Source organism: Colletes latitarsis, chromosome 7, assembly GCF_051014445.1.
Source record: "Colletes latitarsis isolate SP2378_abdomen chromosome 7, iyColLati1, whole genome shotgun sequence".
In the NCBI taxonomy this organism is placed as follows: domain Eukaryota; kingdom Metazoa; phylum Arthropoda; class Insecta; order Hymenoptera; family Colletidae; genus Colletes; species Colletes latitarsis.
This window is the reverse complement of record NC_135140.1, coordinates 12,305,882-12,321,684: the sequence shown is the minus strand read 5'-3', so window position 1 is coordinate 12,321,684 and position 15,803 is coordinate 12,305,882. Positions and strand designations below refer to the sequence as shown.

The 15,803-nt window shown below is 30.8% G+C and overlaps 3 protein-coding genes across 13 annotated transcripts; all 3 read left to right on the top strand.

The window, feature by feature from the left end:
- The first annotated feature begins 91 nt into the window (after positions 1–91).
- Positions 92–5,446, top strand: LOC143344172 (triokinase/FMN cyclase). 9 transcript variants are annotated; one of them, XM_076769961.1, is made up of 11 exons: positions 1,824–1,833; positions 2,128–2,353; positions 2,459–2,528; positions 2,890–3,000; positions 3,232–3,320; positions 3,385–3,601; positions 3,825–4,070; positions 4,168–4,557; positions 4,733–4,986; positions 5,077–5,204; positions 5,291–5,446. In XM_076769961.1, exons 2-11 carry the CDS (start codon positions 2,237–2,239, stop codon positions 5,403–5,405), a joined length of 1,737 nt encoding a protein of 578 aa, XP_076626076.1. In that variant the 5' UTR covers positions 1,824–1,833; positions 2,128–2,236; the 3' UTR covers positions 5,406–5,446. The 9 variants fall into 9 exon arrangements, 4 of the variants coding, with proteins under 4 accessions (XP_076626076.1, XP_076626077.1, XP_076626075.1 ...); XM_076769962.1 differs by lacking the exon at positions 1,824–1,833 and having other exon boundaries at positions 1,964–2,353; positions 2,506–2,528; XM_076769960.1 differs by lacking the exon at positions 1,824–1,833 and having other exon boundaries at positions 1,964–2,353.
- Positions 5,447–5,823: 377 nt separating this feature from the next.
- Positions 5,824–10,553, top strand: Zc3h3 (zinc finger CCCH domain-containing protein 3). The gene is made up of 7 exons (XM_076769959.1): positions 5,824–6,063; positions 7,123–7,996; positions 8,089–8,177; positions 8,269–8,452; positions 8,695–8,853; positions 8,924–9,119; positions 9,418–10,553. Exons 1-7 carry the CDS (start codon positions 6,024–6,026, stop codon positions 9,862–9,864), a joined length of 1,989 nt encoding a protein of 662 aa, XP_076626074.1. The 5' UTR covers positions 5,824–6,023; the 3' UTR covers positions 9,865–10,553.
- Positions 10,554–10,877: 324 nt separating this feature from the next.
- Positions 10,878–15,653, top strand: Oxt (Xylosyltransferase oxt). Of its 3 annotated transcripts, none has more exons than XM_076769956.1 (8): positions 10,878–11,997; positions 12,067–12,533; positions 12,647–12,789; positions 12,872–13,038; positions 13,112–13,493; positions 13,572–14,521; positions 14,603–14,645; positions 14,718–15,653. In XM_076769956.1, exons 1-8 carry the CDS (start codon positions 11,827–11,829, stop codon positions 15,059–15,061), a joined length of 2,667 nt encoding a protein of 888 aa, XP_076626071.1. In that variant the 5' UTR covers positions 10,878–11,826; the 3' UTR covers positions 15,062–15,653. The 3 variants fall into 3 exon arrangements, with proteins under 3 accessions (XP_076626071.1, XP_076626073.1, XP_076626070.1); XM_076769958.1 differs by having other exon boundaries at positions 10,879–11,997; positions 14,603–14,641; positions 14,718–14,879; XM_076769955.1 differs by having other exon boundaries at positions 10,881–11,997; positions 14,603–15,653.
- The last annotated feature ends 150 nt before the right edge of the window (positions 15,654–15,803 follow it).

Below are 15,803 nucleotides of genomic sequence, written 5' to 3'. Positions count from 1 at the left end.
ACCACTCCGTTAAACTTTTGGCGCTAAGGAAGTTCGTCGTTTCTAGTATCGCGGCGGTACTATCGCCGTGGATGCAATCAGTTATGCCAAATCTAGCCACTGACCGGTGTATAATTTTGCCAGGGAAAAAAGTTGTTTAAAATTTTACAATATTTCCTTTATAATATATTTCAAAATTGTCAAAATCGGGGAGGGGGTAGGTAATCAAGAATTCGACTTCATTTTTGACAAGCAAAAACATTGGTTGACGAACAAATGTAAAATTTGTATTTGTTATTCAAGAATAAAATTTGCTTAACTCAGTTGTCATGATGAATTGATTCTAAGAAAGACGTCAAGTTTTGGATAACAGCCTTTATATATTTGTCTGGTAAAATTTGTACGTTACTAAAAGATATAAATGTTCAATAATTAATTAATAAACGAATTTTCTAATCTTTTATCATTTTATATCAGGTGAAATAAAAGGAACGCACTAGGAGAAACATTTCAACAAAATAATGGCACTTGCAAATATATCTGGTATCCCCGATAAGCACTGGCAACCACCGTTTGTAGCGCTTGAAACAACGTAAGTACACAACTTCAGAGATTTCTACCATGATATTCTTGATATTTCATTTATTTATGATATTAAATTTTAGTAAAAGTACCTAATTCAATGTTCCTATTTTATAGTATGGGTGAAATCACCATCGAGCTCTATTGGAAACATGTTCCAATCACATGTAGAAATTTTGCTGAACTTACACGACGTGGATATTACAATGGAACAAAATTTCATAGAGTCATTAGGGATTTCATGATACAAGGTGATATATTATTATGGTTTTACATTCTAAATATGTTGTTTACTTATTTTAACTTTTCATAGGCAACCTGGGTTGCTAAGGACACAGGCGAATTTTCATTTTTTCTGAACTCTCAAATTTTTATTCTTATTAATGAAAATTTTATACATTTCACTTAACTATCATCTCTACACTAAATTTGGACCTCTGATAAGTTTTTTAAGCTTATTCAGATTTTTTCAAAGTCTAGAGCAATTAAGCCTGGAATTAAAAGACTTGGGTTGTCTACTGTGTTTAAGACAAATTTCCTTTTATTATTCCTTTGAAAATATTGGAAAACAGAATTATATAATGGAATGTTATTCAGGCGGGGATCCTACGGGAACGGGAAAAGGTGGTGTATCTATTTATGGAGAATGCTTCGACGACGAAGTTCACGATGATCTAAAACACACAGGTTTGTCCATTATTGATAATATTTTTCTATTTCAAAATTTACCGTTACGGAATACAATTATGTCTTGTCCTGTTTTTACATTTTAAATAATAGACGTATAGTTATTTAATAAGAGAAACGAACAAAAGTTTTTTATTTATTAATAATAGTACAATAAATACAAGTGTACATTATTTTATTTTATTGGAATTTGTATCATGTTTTATGTTTAATATACACAGAAAAATATCTAAGTCGTTCCGAATTTGATATGAAAGTTTTTTGTTTCTTTAGGTGCTGGAATAGTATCTATGGCTAATTCTGGACCAGATACGAACGGATCGCAATTTTTTATTACATTGGCACCTACGCAGTGGCTCGATGGAAAACATACGATTTTTGGTAAATTAGTACTTATCGTAATTATAATATTTTCATATAGACATTTTTATATTTGCTGCTGTAATTTTGGCTGAGTAATATCGTAAAACAGTGCCTCATTTGTGCGCAGAAGTGATAATGCAAAGCATATTTCCAGTATACGTGGCTTAACATAAATAAGTTTTATTTAATGTCTCTTTTTGTTAACAGGTCGAGTTCATACTGGTATGGCGATAGTAAAGAGAATTGGCTTAGTTGAAACCGATAAGAATGACAGACCCGTTGATGACATAAAAATTGTTAAAGGATCTGTAAGGAATGCTTAATAAAATAAAGGCACTTTATTATTTGTATTATTCGTTTTTTTCAACTGGTATGTCATCCTTATATCTTCGCTGTTCTCTTACTCAGCGTCTGGTCAGATCTATCAAATGCTCCGTTGTTTTGACGCGAGCCAAATGCATGCATAACAAAGTGTTACATAAGTTGATGATAACTCATTAACCTTTGGGGAAATAGCAGCAGTCAGTCTCTAAAATCAGTTGGTCCGAGTGTGTCCCGAACGACGCTTCTGTTGGATCATTACGTTTATTCCGTTGCAAGTTCTACGAAGTTCCCATCGACAACTATGAAGAGCTTAATTAATTCGATCGACGATGCTGTTACGGAAACTCTGTATGGTGTATCTTACGCTTATCCGCAGCTTGAGTATCAAGCGTCACATAAAGTCGTCCTGATGCCACATGTAAGTTTATTTAATTTGATTATCGGTTGTAATAATAATCTCGCAATTATTGCGACAGTTTGTTTTGATGTAAACATAGATTTATTAAGATGGATTGCAATTTAGCTCGAGAAACGAAAAAATAAGGTTTCTGTTATATGTGGCGGCGGAAGTGGGCACGAACCTTTTGCAGCAGGTAATTTCATGTTTTATTCAATAGAAATTAAAGCGATAAATTTTGTTGATTACTCTTTATATTTAATACACGTTAAAAAGTATTAATTTTGACACTGTTTCTGTCAAAGGTGTCGAAGGACAGTTTTTAATCGAAATAGATAGGCGTAAAACTGCGGTAGAAATTGTGTTAAATTTTAATTTGTTTAACTACAGCGTAATTATTTATTAAAATTATTAAAGTTTGTGTTTTTATAAAGTATACGGATAATTGTCAAATCTATAAACTTCTTCTGTAAACGTTAAATGTCACGCTATTGTAAGACCGGTTCCGTAAATTATTAGAATCGTTATGACATTGTTACACTTCCGTTTACGTACAGGCTTTGTTGGACGTGGCATGCTAACTGCTTCTGTAGCAGGCTCAATATTTGCTGCACCACCATCGCAACATATTTCCTATTGTATCGAGCGTGTCTCGGAATATAGTCAAGGTAATTTTTAGTTACCAAAATTACAACTAATATCGTTTCATTTGCGGTTCTATAGAAATGTTATTTTTCTGCAAAACAATTAAAAGATGAGCTTAGAATTTTCATATTATAAAATATATAGCAGCTACATTTCTTTAAGTTTTAGGCTGGTTTTTTTTCGTTGCAATATTAATATAAATTTATCGAATTACGAAGTATTTTGAACATGCGATAAATGTCGAATATTTTTAGCTGGCGTGTTAGTAGTGATTCCAAATTATACTGGCGACTGTTTGAATTTTGGGATAGCAGTTGAAAAGGCAAGACAAGCAGGCTTGAAGGTGAGATCATAAAGCAAATCATACAGTGGGTTCTAGTCGGATACGATATCATTGTAAATTGTAGGTGGCGGAAATAATTGTAAACGAAGATTGTAGTATACCAAACGAGGACCAAGGCGTTGCCGGTAAACGTGGACTAAGTGGGTTGCTGTTTGTTAGTAAAATAGCTGGCGCGTTGGCTGAAAGAGGATTACCGCTGGAAAACATTTACGAAACTGCACAGATTGTTTTGAAAAATATGGCCACTTATGCAGTTGGTCTGACTACTTGCGCTATACCCGGTTAGTATCTAAATATAATTTATCGTATAACGCGTCGAGAGAGCAACGAATTCAAAGATAAATTCTTATTCGGATAACTTTTTATCTAGGCAAATATGTTCTCAACTTTAAACGAATTACATTTAATTATAAAATGCTTTGATGCATGATTGACGAGAAGAATGGAACGTATATCTATTTGTATAGATCGGCATAAAATTAATGTTAAAAACACATATTTCAGGGCAACCTCCGATGTTTGAGCTTTCGGAAGATGAGATAGAATGTGGAATGGGAGTTCACGGAGAAGCTGGATACGAGAAAATAAAATTAAGAACGTGCAATGAAGTGATTTCATTTATGTTGAAACGTATATGTGATTCGTTGCCCATAGTTAGCGGAGATTCGGTTGCAGCAATTATTAATAATTTTGGAGCGCTTAGTCAGTTAGAACAGGGAATCGTTGTCCACGATCTGACAAAAGAGCTTCGTAAGTTGCAACTACCATTGCCATAAATATTTATATCCTGTGTTGAAGTTAGGACACTTTACAAATTATAATCCCTTGTGAATTTTTGTTGACACAGAAAATATGAATATAAAGCTTTTGCGTATATATTCGGGACTCTTAATGACGTCGCTGAACAGTGCTGGGATACATATTACTCTTTTGAAATTGCCTGAAAGTCATAAAGATGTCTTCGTCAGTTGTCTCGATGATCCTACCGATGCACCACGATGGCCAGGTTGCGCGTATAGTATTCCGTTGGAAAGCAAACAGACAACTGTCCATGAAAAAGTAACACGAAGTATAAAACAAGTTGGAATACAGATCGATGCACAACAACAAAACCTACTGAAACTGTGTTTAAAGAGAGCCTGCGAATGCTTGATCGAGAAAGAAAATTTTATCAATGACTTGGATAGAGGTTGTGGTGACGGTGACTGTGGCACGACACTGAAAAGACTTGCTACTGGTATGTACTTACTAATATAATAAAAAACTTAATCAGGTTATTTAAACAATCCTTTAATTCAAACAAACGATATTGAAAATTTTACATGACACTAATTAGGGAATTAATTACATTGCATAAAAATTTTTGGAAACTTTCGGTTGAACGTTCTTTCTATATGTACATTTAATTTCAGAGATTTTGCGAGGATTAGATAGCTATTGTTTATCGCATCCTTCATCGGTCTTCTCTGAATTGGCACACGTAGCCGAAGAACAAATGGGTGGTACATCCGGTGCATTATATTGCTTATTCTTTACTAGTATTGCTGCAGAATTAGCATTGGCTCAACCAGAAGAGGGGTGGTTATATATTTTGGCTCGAGCATTGCGTAGTGGTTTAAATTGTTTAATAAAATATGGAAAAGCCAAACCAGGAGATAGGTCTATGGTATGAATCCGACATTACTCGCCTCAGAGAAGCTTCGACTTGAAAATTCTTTACATTTATTTTATATATAAACTTTAAATGATTTTCTAGATCGACGTACTCAATGCTGTGTGCGAAACTTACGAAAACGTGTTGAGTAATGAATTAGTAGAAATATGTGTCGCCGTGGAGGCAACAGCTTGGCGGGTCTGCGAAGAGACAAAGAATATGAAGCCCAAGTATGAAATTATTGTTTTTATATTTACATAAATGGTTGTAAATATGAATAATCTTAACACTTTGACGCTGTATTATTTTATTATAGAGTGGGACGAGCTAGCTACGTAAAACAAGTTCAATATTTGCAAAATGTAGATGCTGGTGCGCATGCAGTCGCTACATGGATCGGTGCCATTGTTAATGTAATTAAACATATATAAATCTAATTTTACCCGACTACTAATAAATCGTTTTACATTGTTTACGTTATTTTTATTGTTTACTATACAACAGAGTTAGGCAAATTTTATTCGAGTAAACAAATAAAAACATTAGATTCATTCGTAAACTAGCTTCTATTTACGTTTCATTAATAAATTTTTCTGTAAATTAACGAATTCGTTAGTAAAGGCTTAAATTTATTTATTTGGTTATAAATGTTTATTAAAATAAAAAGATAATTTTAAATCTGGCGTTGTTCGGCCATATTCGAAAATAGTTTGTTTAGCGCACACGTGTGGTGCTAGTATTGAACGATTTATTCCAGTATTGATACAGTGACTCTGCATACTGGATGCAGCGTTAACCATTGACCAGTGAAGACAGTGAATTAAGTATGGTGGCTACCATCTTTAAGCATCAACAACGTGCGACGCCTAGTTAGCATTTCGTATACTAATACATTTCACAGAGCCTGATTAACAGAGTACAACGAATGTCACCATTCTAGTGTGGTTTGTGAAAGAAGTTGTTGCATCGTAAAGTTATTGCCTTTGATATTTCGTCCTTCGTTTGTACCGTAATAATTCACGTAAAAGTATAGTTTTTTACTATTAAATATGGATGAAAGTCTATTGAAAGAAATTCATTATCTGACACGTAAGTTAACAATTTTAAGCAATCATTTCAATGCTAAATATAGTAACAACAAAAGCACATTGAACATATTAGGATAATATTAGTTATAAACACGAATGAAGTAAAATTACACAATTAGGTTTTTGAGAAAAACATAATTTTTATCTACGTATTCATATACTTATGAAACAGTGGATATTAAACGCATAATGAAACGAAATAGAAAAAACTACATCGAGAGCTGTTTTGAAGTCGACAAACATTAGTACAGTTATATTTTAATAACATAAGTATTAAATATTTTATTTTTTTGTTGTTTTTTGTTGTATCAAAGTACCGATTACATTTATTTTTAAGTTGAACCTTGTCTTATCATAAACTTTAATCAACATGTTACTTTTTGTTCTTCAAGGTTACTTCACATCATTTTTTTTTAATCGTTGTAATCGTAGTTTTGTTATCTCTTTTGTACTGAAATGTAAAAAGGATTTATTTTCAGGAAGTATGCATCTAATATCTGTGTATTTTGGTGAATTCTAAATATCTTGTTCGTTTAACATAGGTCTTCCATGATTGTTTGTTGTCAATGAAAGAGGTGTTGCAAACTTGTAAAATAAGCAAGCCATAAAGATACAAATGCATTCAAATGTTTAGGGTTAAGAATTTATGGTTGTTCCTGTATATTTAATGAACAATAGTATGCTGTAGGTTTGAATATATTATAGCCAATAAATATTCAAAGCTTGTGCGATCAAATTAATACTTTAATGGCAGACGATGTACCATTAAGTCTTTTTGTTTCTAAAAGTTAAACTATTGACAAATGCTCAAATATGCACTTCCTTATTTTCATTTTGCATCAACATAAAAAATATTTCATTGTATTAAAGCTCCTATTGATGTAATATTTCTATGGTACTACAATAAATGTTAGAACAAAATTCATTATTAATAGAAAAATAATATTTATTAAATATTGTATATTTATAAATGAATCTAATTTTAATCAAATTTATCTACATTACAAATTTTAGACATTAAACAAGACTTTAAAACTAATAACAATATTATGTATTACAGACTTAATAGAACATCATAAGAAGAAATCGTCGGAAAAAGTATACTGTGTAGAAAAAACTCTACAAAGCCAAATCTCTGGCTTTACAAAGTCCCACAAACATCCAAATTTACTTCAGAAATGTGAACCGTTTTCCAGAACTTTTAATAGTACTTTGAATAATGAATTAACAAGTACTAATGTACACATAAACCCAAATTTCAAACATCAAAATTCTGCTATACATATCAATCCAACGTTGCGCGTAAAACCTTTAGTACACATTAATCCAAAAATGATGAGAGGCGTCGTTAATTGCAATGAAAATATAGGATGTAATCCTGTAAATATAGTAACAAATATTAAACAGAATTCTTTGCAAGATCAAAACTCTTTGAAAAAGTCAGTGTATGTGAATCCAAAATTAATGAAAAAATTGTCTTCCTCGTTGCAATCTAAACCAATAGAACACAAAGAAATAGTAGTACAGAATAAAAGTCATCCAGTTTGTTCGAGACTAAAATTTGTAAAGGGTACAAATACTTCAAAAACTGTTCACAGTCAGAAAAGAGTTAATAATTCTAATATTGTAATTTTGTCACAAAGAAAACTTATACGTGTAAAGCGAGGATCGAGAAGATCGTTAGGTACTTCTCAAATAGAACTTTATAGAATAAAAAAATCGCCAAGTTCGTTATTAAAAAATGTCAAACCTATATCCCACAAAACGGTGAAAACAAAAATAATAAATACTTTACAACAATCAATTAGAAGAGATACTAATTTTGCAAAATTACCAATTATAAAACCTAAAATAAATAAGTATAGAATAGATAGAACTGTACCAAAAACAATGAGTGTCAAAGAAAATACAAATCTTAATAGAAAAAAAATTATGTACGTATAATTTAATTAATAAATTTTATTAATTTTAAAGACATTGAATAATTGAAACTCGTAAGTCAGTAAAATTTGAATATGCCTCATAGGAGTAACAAATCGGAACTAATTACGATTGGAGGAGTGGTTTACAAGTCTTCCAAAAATCAGTTAGTACGTAAAAGCTACGGAGTAAAAAGTAAGTCATTGTATTTGTAGTAAATTTTAAACTTTTATTATAATATAATATCGTATAAATACATGATATAATCATTTATGCCTTCTTACAGGAAAACGCTCAACAAGTGTAAAAACTGATAAATTTATCGTGGCCACTAATGGGAAAAAGTTGTGTAGGGTAAAATCTGTGAAACAAACGTCAGGAAATTCCAGTACCAAAACATTTAATACGCTTACTGGAACAAAATTATTATCTAACATATCACAGAAAGTAAACTATAAAAATAATATCAGGTATACAAAACTTTGTACATAGAGATCTAGCAATAAGGGAATCTTAGTATTTTCTTTATAATCATTAATTTTGTAAGAGTAAATATAAATACATTATTGTTACATTTTTTTTTATTCGTCTGTTAATACAATTTTTCTGTTTTCTATCCAATGAAATACTTTAGTTATTATAGGAGATTGTCATTTAACTGTGCAATATAGATCTCGTTGTATTGGTATTAATACATTTTCTTTCATTACAGCAATAAAGTTAAACAAAGGAGTATACAAATATTACGGAACAAAATGCAAAAAAATAATCAACCTTGTTTAATATTCCAACGATTTGGGTACTGTTCAAATCATGAAAAGGGGACTTGCGTTAAACGTCATGATAAAAAACAAATTTCTCTTTGCAAGAAGTATAATTACCTTTTTTTATATCGATAATATTAATGAACTTTTGATTACTTCATAATAAAATGTTTTTAGATTTCTCCAAGGCAATTGTTTACTGGATAAGTGTCCTCTGTCTCATGATATAGGTCCGGAAAAAATGCCAACATGCAAATACTTTTTAGAAGGTTGTTGTACGCGGGACGGATGTCCATACCGTCATATTAAAGTTTCTTCCAGTACTCCGATTTGCAGAGAATTCTTGCAGGGATACTGTGCTAAGGGTCGCGAGGTACTCCTGATATTTTTCATTTTATTTATAACAATTTCATACGTTCCAGTATTTCATTTATCAGATCATTTAACACTGCTGTTTCCTTGAGTTTCGAAGACTAGACAAAAATAGTTAAAACAAGTATTTTTCAATTTGATGAAAACTATCACAATAATAAAAAATGAATGTCACTTTCCACAAAAAATGTGGAGCTCCCCCCCAACAGTAGCTCCTCCAAAAATGTTTTAGGAATACAAGTAACAACTTGGAGACAATATTGTGTAACAGTAATTAAAAGTTTTTGTTTCTTTTGTAGTGTAAGCAACGTCATGAAAATCTGTGTCCCGAGTTTGAGAAGATGAAAAAATGCAGTAAAGGTAAGAGTTGTCCTTATCCTCACAAGCTATGTTCATCTTTTAATAAGCAAAATCATTACAAAAGAAAGTACGGTCAAGTAGAATCTCCTATGTCGAACGATATTTCTACTTCTAACAACGAAAACAGGCTTAGATACTATGAGCAAACAGATAATAATGTTGATGGCAAATGTCTTGATAAAAAAAGAGAAAATATTATGAAAAAATTAAAATGTATGAAAAGGATAGAAGCTGCAATCCATTCTGATACGTTGATTGAAAATTCTGATGACAATACAAGTTTAAAATCAATTGACAATAATTGCGAATCGCAAATTGTTTCCGACCCTAAAGTTTCAAAGCGACCTCCAATTGGTTTTCTTCCTGCTTACATACCTATCGATTAATGTAAACAGTTTGGTCACCTGTAAAGTTCTTTTCACATTTTTTAAAAATCCCTGCATGTTTACGTAATATTGTTATTTTTGGTATAATATCAAATTTATTATTTGATAAACAGCAATTTCTGTTTTAAGTAATAGTATATTTACATTTGCTATTACGGTTGCCCCTCGAAGTACGCAACTTTCCATTTGTCTCTTTAAATGTCTGTTAATTGGAAACGATAATACATTATACATAATATACGTAAACACATGTATATTTATTACTAGATCGCGTATGTTTATAATATAAGACGCAAATATAGTATTTATTATATTTTAAAGCACACTAAGTTACTGTTTGTACGTGTATTATTTATACTTTGTGTCAGTACAATGTAATTTTAGTTTGATATGTCCCTTTTTGTATTTCTTTGAAAATATTTTTGTAAACTACCAGTCCTTTTATGCTTTCTTTATACTCTAATATACTCTATCATAAAAAAGACCGCATTGGCAATCAATCGTTATTTAAAGTCATCTTGAAAAAAACTGCGTACGTCGAGGGATAATTGTATTACAAAACTTTAAGTTTGTATTATATTAAATACAAATATATACAAGAGATAAGAATTATATTTTATAATGTGTATGTACTCATGTAAATGAAGAATGTACACTTGGCAAAATGAAAGTATTTTATCTGTACACAAGGTGTTGTTATTTTACGTGGATTAGTATTTTCCTTCACCTTGTCTTCCTACCGCAAAGAAGATAATGTGTTGATTACCAGAGGCGGGCAAATTTTCACGAATAACAAATAAATATTTTATCAATTGATAAAACATTCGTATCAATTAATATTGTTGCATACTAAGAGGTATGTCTAATTTCCATTTAATTCTGTCTTTCTTTGGGGAGACTAAGGACTTCTATTTAATGAACAGATTAGATACTTTACGGACGTTTCAAACTCCGCACATGCGCGTGGGTGGAGCATATCTGGCATCACAGTGTGTACCTACACAGAGTGCTGTGCCCTTCGCGTAAAGAATGAAGGTATTACGATATCAGCGCCATTCGTGGATTAACACATAAATAAGATGCGATCGTATTTTTTCGCAAGTGTGTACGTAAATCCTCAGAAAGCAAAAAATCCTTACAAGAAAACAAATAAAATAAAAAACAAACTTGAAACTCAGGGCATTCTAATTTTTATTCTTTAATTACCGACACGTATGCGAATATTGTTAAAAAAATATAGTATTCGATAATATAAGTCTCTTCTTAAGCTCTATTTCTTATTTTCTTAAAAAATCATTCGTCCATTCTCGAATAGAGTGATTTAGTGTTCTACGAATAACGACTTTGACCCTAAAATTAACACTAACCCGGGAACCAAAAGATTACATAACAATTTAAACTGAATTGTACAGGATATGATTTAGTATCGTGATGGGATGTATATGCACATACATATATATATATATATGTATATATATATGTTTCTATGTTTATTTAATTGTTAAATTAATGTATAGTAGTAAATAATATCAACCGAAATAATATTTCCTCAGATAATTCTTTTGTAAACTTTATATGTCCATAACTGCTTGTTAATTAAAGAACTGACGTAAATTGTATTTGAACATGTGTTGGTAACATCAATGAATATTTACATTGAAGTACTTCGATTACCTTACACATTACACTTTTCATTAACTCGTTAGTACTTAAATTCTATATATACGTTTGTACATATCTGTATATATATGTATATGTGTATATATCTATATATATCTATATATATCTATATATGTATGCACATGTAACAGTGAATATAATATTGTACATAATATCGAACGTATGAGCAAGAACATGTACCTCTCTTTCATGCTAGATCACCTTTCATTTTTGGTTATGGCAATTATGAAATTAAACAAACTTCAAAGAATACAGTTCGTATAATGAATTAAAGTAGGAGAGATGGTTATAACAAAGAATAATTCAATAAATCGATCGTCTAGTTGTTTACGAAAGTATCGAATACTTTTTGTATTTGGTATCACTGTACTATGTGTACAAATTTATTTAGCTCATATGTTTTTTGGCTTGGAAATTCGGAATCGAAAATCTAGTCGATTGTCTTCTGAAGAAGTAAGTTTATGAATTGTATTATAAATGTTAATGATTAGTAATGTTAATTTATTATATCGTTTTGTATAGGATGATTTATCTCAGGCAGAAGATGACGAAGGATTACCAAAGGGCTTGCGTCAATTAAAGCTTCCACCTGATAAACAAACTAATACAAATAAGGTTTTACAGCGAAACCATACTACTAGAATAAAATTAGATCATAAATCATTAAACTTTATACCATCGTGTGAATTCAATGGCAAAGAAGCAGTGAGTGCTGTAACACGTGCGAAAAGTCAAGCATGCAAACAACGCATTGTCAATGTGACGTGCCTTAACCAACAAGGATTACTATACCCGGATAGAATACAGTCTCTGTGCCCTAATTCTCTAGGATTTGCAGATAGACCTGTCAGTTTAGGATGCTTCAAAGATGATAAAACGTTAAGAATACTTTCTGGTTATTATCATGTTTTTAAAGGGAACAATTCTCCGGAACGCTGTGCTTTTCTATGTCTTCAATCAGGATATTCGTATGCTGGTACAGAGTACTCGTAAGTATTATTAATTTCAACATCTATATTCTTGAACAGAGTATGAATTGTGTTCTTGTGTAATTTATTTAGCTACATTGTATTTAAATATATTTTTATAAAATTAATTTCAGTATTGAATGCTTCTGTGGAATGGAGAAACCATCTCAGCTAAAACGATTACCAGATTCTAGTTGCAACATGAAGTGCTCTGGTAATCCAAAATATTCTTGTGGTGGATATTTGACCATTAACGTGTTTTGGACTGGAATTCAGAGTAATAACACCAATATATATTATGTACATTTATTACTTTAAAAGTTACAAATTTATATAAAATTTTACTTTTTATTTACTAGAATTCAAAGCACAAGAAGCTCGAAACACAAGTACAGAAGATGTAAACGAGAAACCTGTTCGAATAGCTTATTTATTAACAGTGAATGGCAGAGCCAGTCGGCAAGTGAAACGACTTATCAGTGTTCTTTATCACCCTACGCATTTATTTTATATTCATGTCGATGCGGTAATTAGATCATCTTGTTTCTAAGCTTAACGCATAACTATCTCGTTATAGTGTATTCATTATATATTTTTAGCGACAAGATTATCTCTACAGAGAAATGTTAAAAGTGGAAAAGTCTTGTAAAACAAATAATATTAAAGTAGCGAGGGGTGATGGTTTACGGCATGCAAGTATTTGGGGAGGCGCGAGTCTTTTAACAACTTTCTTAAAGTCCGCACAACAAATGCTCGCTCATCACCATCATTGGGATTTTCTTGTCAATTTATCAGAATCTGATTTTCCTATAAAAAATAATATGCAATTAGTTCAGTTCCTAAGTTTAAATAAAGGTATGAATTTTGTAAAATCTCACGGAAGAGAAGTTCAACGGTTTATTACTAAACAAGGACTAGATAAAACTTTCGTAGAATGCGAGACTCGTATGTGGAGGATAGGTGACCGGAAACTACCAAATGGTAAATTTTTTTTTTCTTTTTACATATTATTAAGATTGTTTATAATATAAGTTCGTTACAAATCATAATCTTTTATAGGTATTCAGATAGACGGTGGCAGTGACTGGGTAGCCTTAAGCAGACAATTTGTAGAATACGTTGCTGGTTCAAATCCAGATGCATTAGTGACTGATCTTTTAAAAATATTTAAATATACCTTATTGCCTGCCGAGTCCTTTTTTCATACAGTTTTACGTAATTCAAGATTTTGCAATACTTATATAGACAACAATTTACATGTTACTAATTGGAAAAGGAAATTGGGTTGTAAATGTCAGTATAAAGCTGTGGTTGATTGGTGCGGCTGCAGTCCAAACGACTTCAAACTCGAAGATTTCAGTCGAATACGAAATACAGTAGATCGTAACTTATTTTTTGCTCGAAAGTTCGAACCTATCATTGATCAAAGAATTATAGACAGGGTGGAAGAGTGGTTGTACCCTGAAAAAATAAATATAACCGTTACAGCAAAAGGTTATGACGCATATTGGCAAAATTTATATCATGCATCGGATTTGAGTCCTTTGACAAATGATGCACAACTAACTATTTCCAATTCGTTAGCAAGACTGGGGTTTCATAAACTGGAGACAAACTATAAGAACGTTTATCTGTTAGAAACAACTGCTTATTTCAGACAAAATCAATTTATCGGGATATTAATTCTTGCAGAAACTATAATACAACGACCATTAATTCAACAAGAACATAAGGAACGAATAGAAGTTTTAGTTCATTTGAGGCATAATTTTTCTACTAGTAGAGAATGGTTAGGAAAAATACAAACTTTATCTATTAATACTGACTACGATCAGAAGGAGAAAACGTTTAGAAATTTACTAGGAAGTATAGGACCATATTCGTATCCAGTTTTATCGTATGAATTTGATACCGGAATCACAACGCCGCAAAATCTATCGATACTATGGGTGGATCCGTATGGTCGTTTAGCAGATGTTAATTACATACAACTTGAAGAAATGAAATTAGTAATTATATCATTTTTTTTTAATTTAAATTTTTTTAAATTCAACATTCTTTTGAATGATTAATACGTTGCTTGTTTTCAGACAGGGTATGTTAAACCACAGTTCAATGAACATCTGATCGTGGGTACTTGGCATTTGTTCTTAATTGCTGACTCCCTGCTAGTAGCAAAAATAAATTTTTTGGTCACTCCTTTAGGATACTGGAAAAATAAAAAAATTAGTATAGAAAAAGCAAAAAGAGTAAATAATGCATCTGGCGATAGTTACGATGTTACCGAAGAAATGAATAAAAAGTGGTCATACTTATTAAGTTCCATAAATGTTCATGAACGGACTGCGTATATTACAGGTGATGAAAATAAAGTCAATTCTAATTTGGATCAATGGATAGACAAGTTAGTGCAAGAACATTATGAAATTGACAGAATATGTAATGCAAATGATGACGTTGATACTAAACTAAAATTACAGAAGTGTATTGATACACATTGGAGCTCTTTGAGCCCAGATTCAAAGGCTGATATCAGTAACTTATGTTAAAAGTATTGATTAGTTTATTAATATGTGCCATTCTCAACACTTTTGAAGTTTAAGCTGAAACTTATTAAATACGCGTAAAAGTTTAATAATCTTTTTAAATATTTTTATATCAACTACATACTATGTACATTCATAAGACTATTTTAAAAGTACATTATATCTTCGAAATTTAAAAAAAAAATCTTAAGCTACAAGGAAGATAATTGTTCATAGTTTCCTTTGCATGTCAATCGTTAATTTACAGTAAACGCTTGTTGTTTATATAACGATTTTCGTATATAGGCTACATAGGTTTTGCAAGATTTGATAATTGACTTTATTAGCTGTTCCAACTGATGTTAAGAATAATACTTTTCATTCTATTTTTAATAAATTTATATATAAAACTGAGATGAAACAATCAAATTATATTATAGGATTAAAATTTTGTTAAAAAATTTAAATTGTGATTATATTCGTTTTATCTACAAATTATATTAAACGTAACATTATGTAAATTTTATTTATTATAACATTGTCAGTATTATGCAATTAGTCAATTATATTTTCCCATGTAGTAACAATTAAAACGATAGTTTTCATATGTATTTAATGATTTTGTATTGCATTTTTATAAAATACTGTTTCACGTGCCTTCAACTTTATTAATTAACAGTAAATTTACCTTTGTCTTGCTTCAGTTTTCAAGTTATATAATGTTAAGATATTACATAATAGTTACAGATTAATAAAATCTTTTATT

Coding starts and splice junctions, on each gene's coding strand:
- LOC143344172 (XM_076769961.1), top strand. CDS start 2,237: ATGAAGAGCTTAATTAATTCGATCGACGATGCTGTTACGGAAACTCTG. Junction 3,602..3,824: donor GACTACTTGCGCTATACCCG/GTTAGTATCTAA, acceptor CACATATTTCAG/GGCAACCTCCGATGTTTGAG. Junction 4,558..4,732: donor ACTGAAAAGACTTGCTACTG/GTATGTACTTAC, acceptor ATTTAATTTCAG/AGATTTTGCGAGGATTAGAT.
- Zc3h3 (XM_076769959.1), top strand. CDS start 6,024: ATGGATGAAAGTCTATTGAAAGAAATTCATTATCTGACAC. Junction 6,064..7,122: donor AGAAATTCATTATCTGACAC/GTAAGTTAACAA, acceptor TATGTATTACAG/ACTTAATAGAACATCATAAG. Junction 8,453..8,694: donor AACTATAAAAATAATATCAG/GTATACAAAACT, acceptor CTTTCATTACAG/CAATAAAGTTAAACAAAGGA.
- Oxt (XM_076769955.1), top strand. CDS start 11,827: ATGGTTATAACAAAGAATAATTCAATAAATCGATCGTCTAGTTGTTTA. Junction 12,534..12,646: donor TATGCTGGTACAGAGTACTC/GTAAGTATTATT, acceptor AATTAATTTCAG/TATTGAATGCTTCTGTGGAA. Junction 13,039..13,111: donor TTTATATTCATGTCGATGCG/GTAATTAGATCA, acceptor ATATATTTTTAG/CGACAAGATTATCTCTACAG.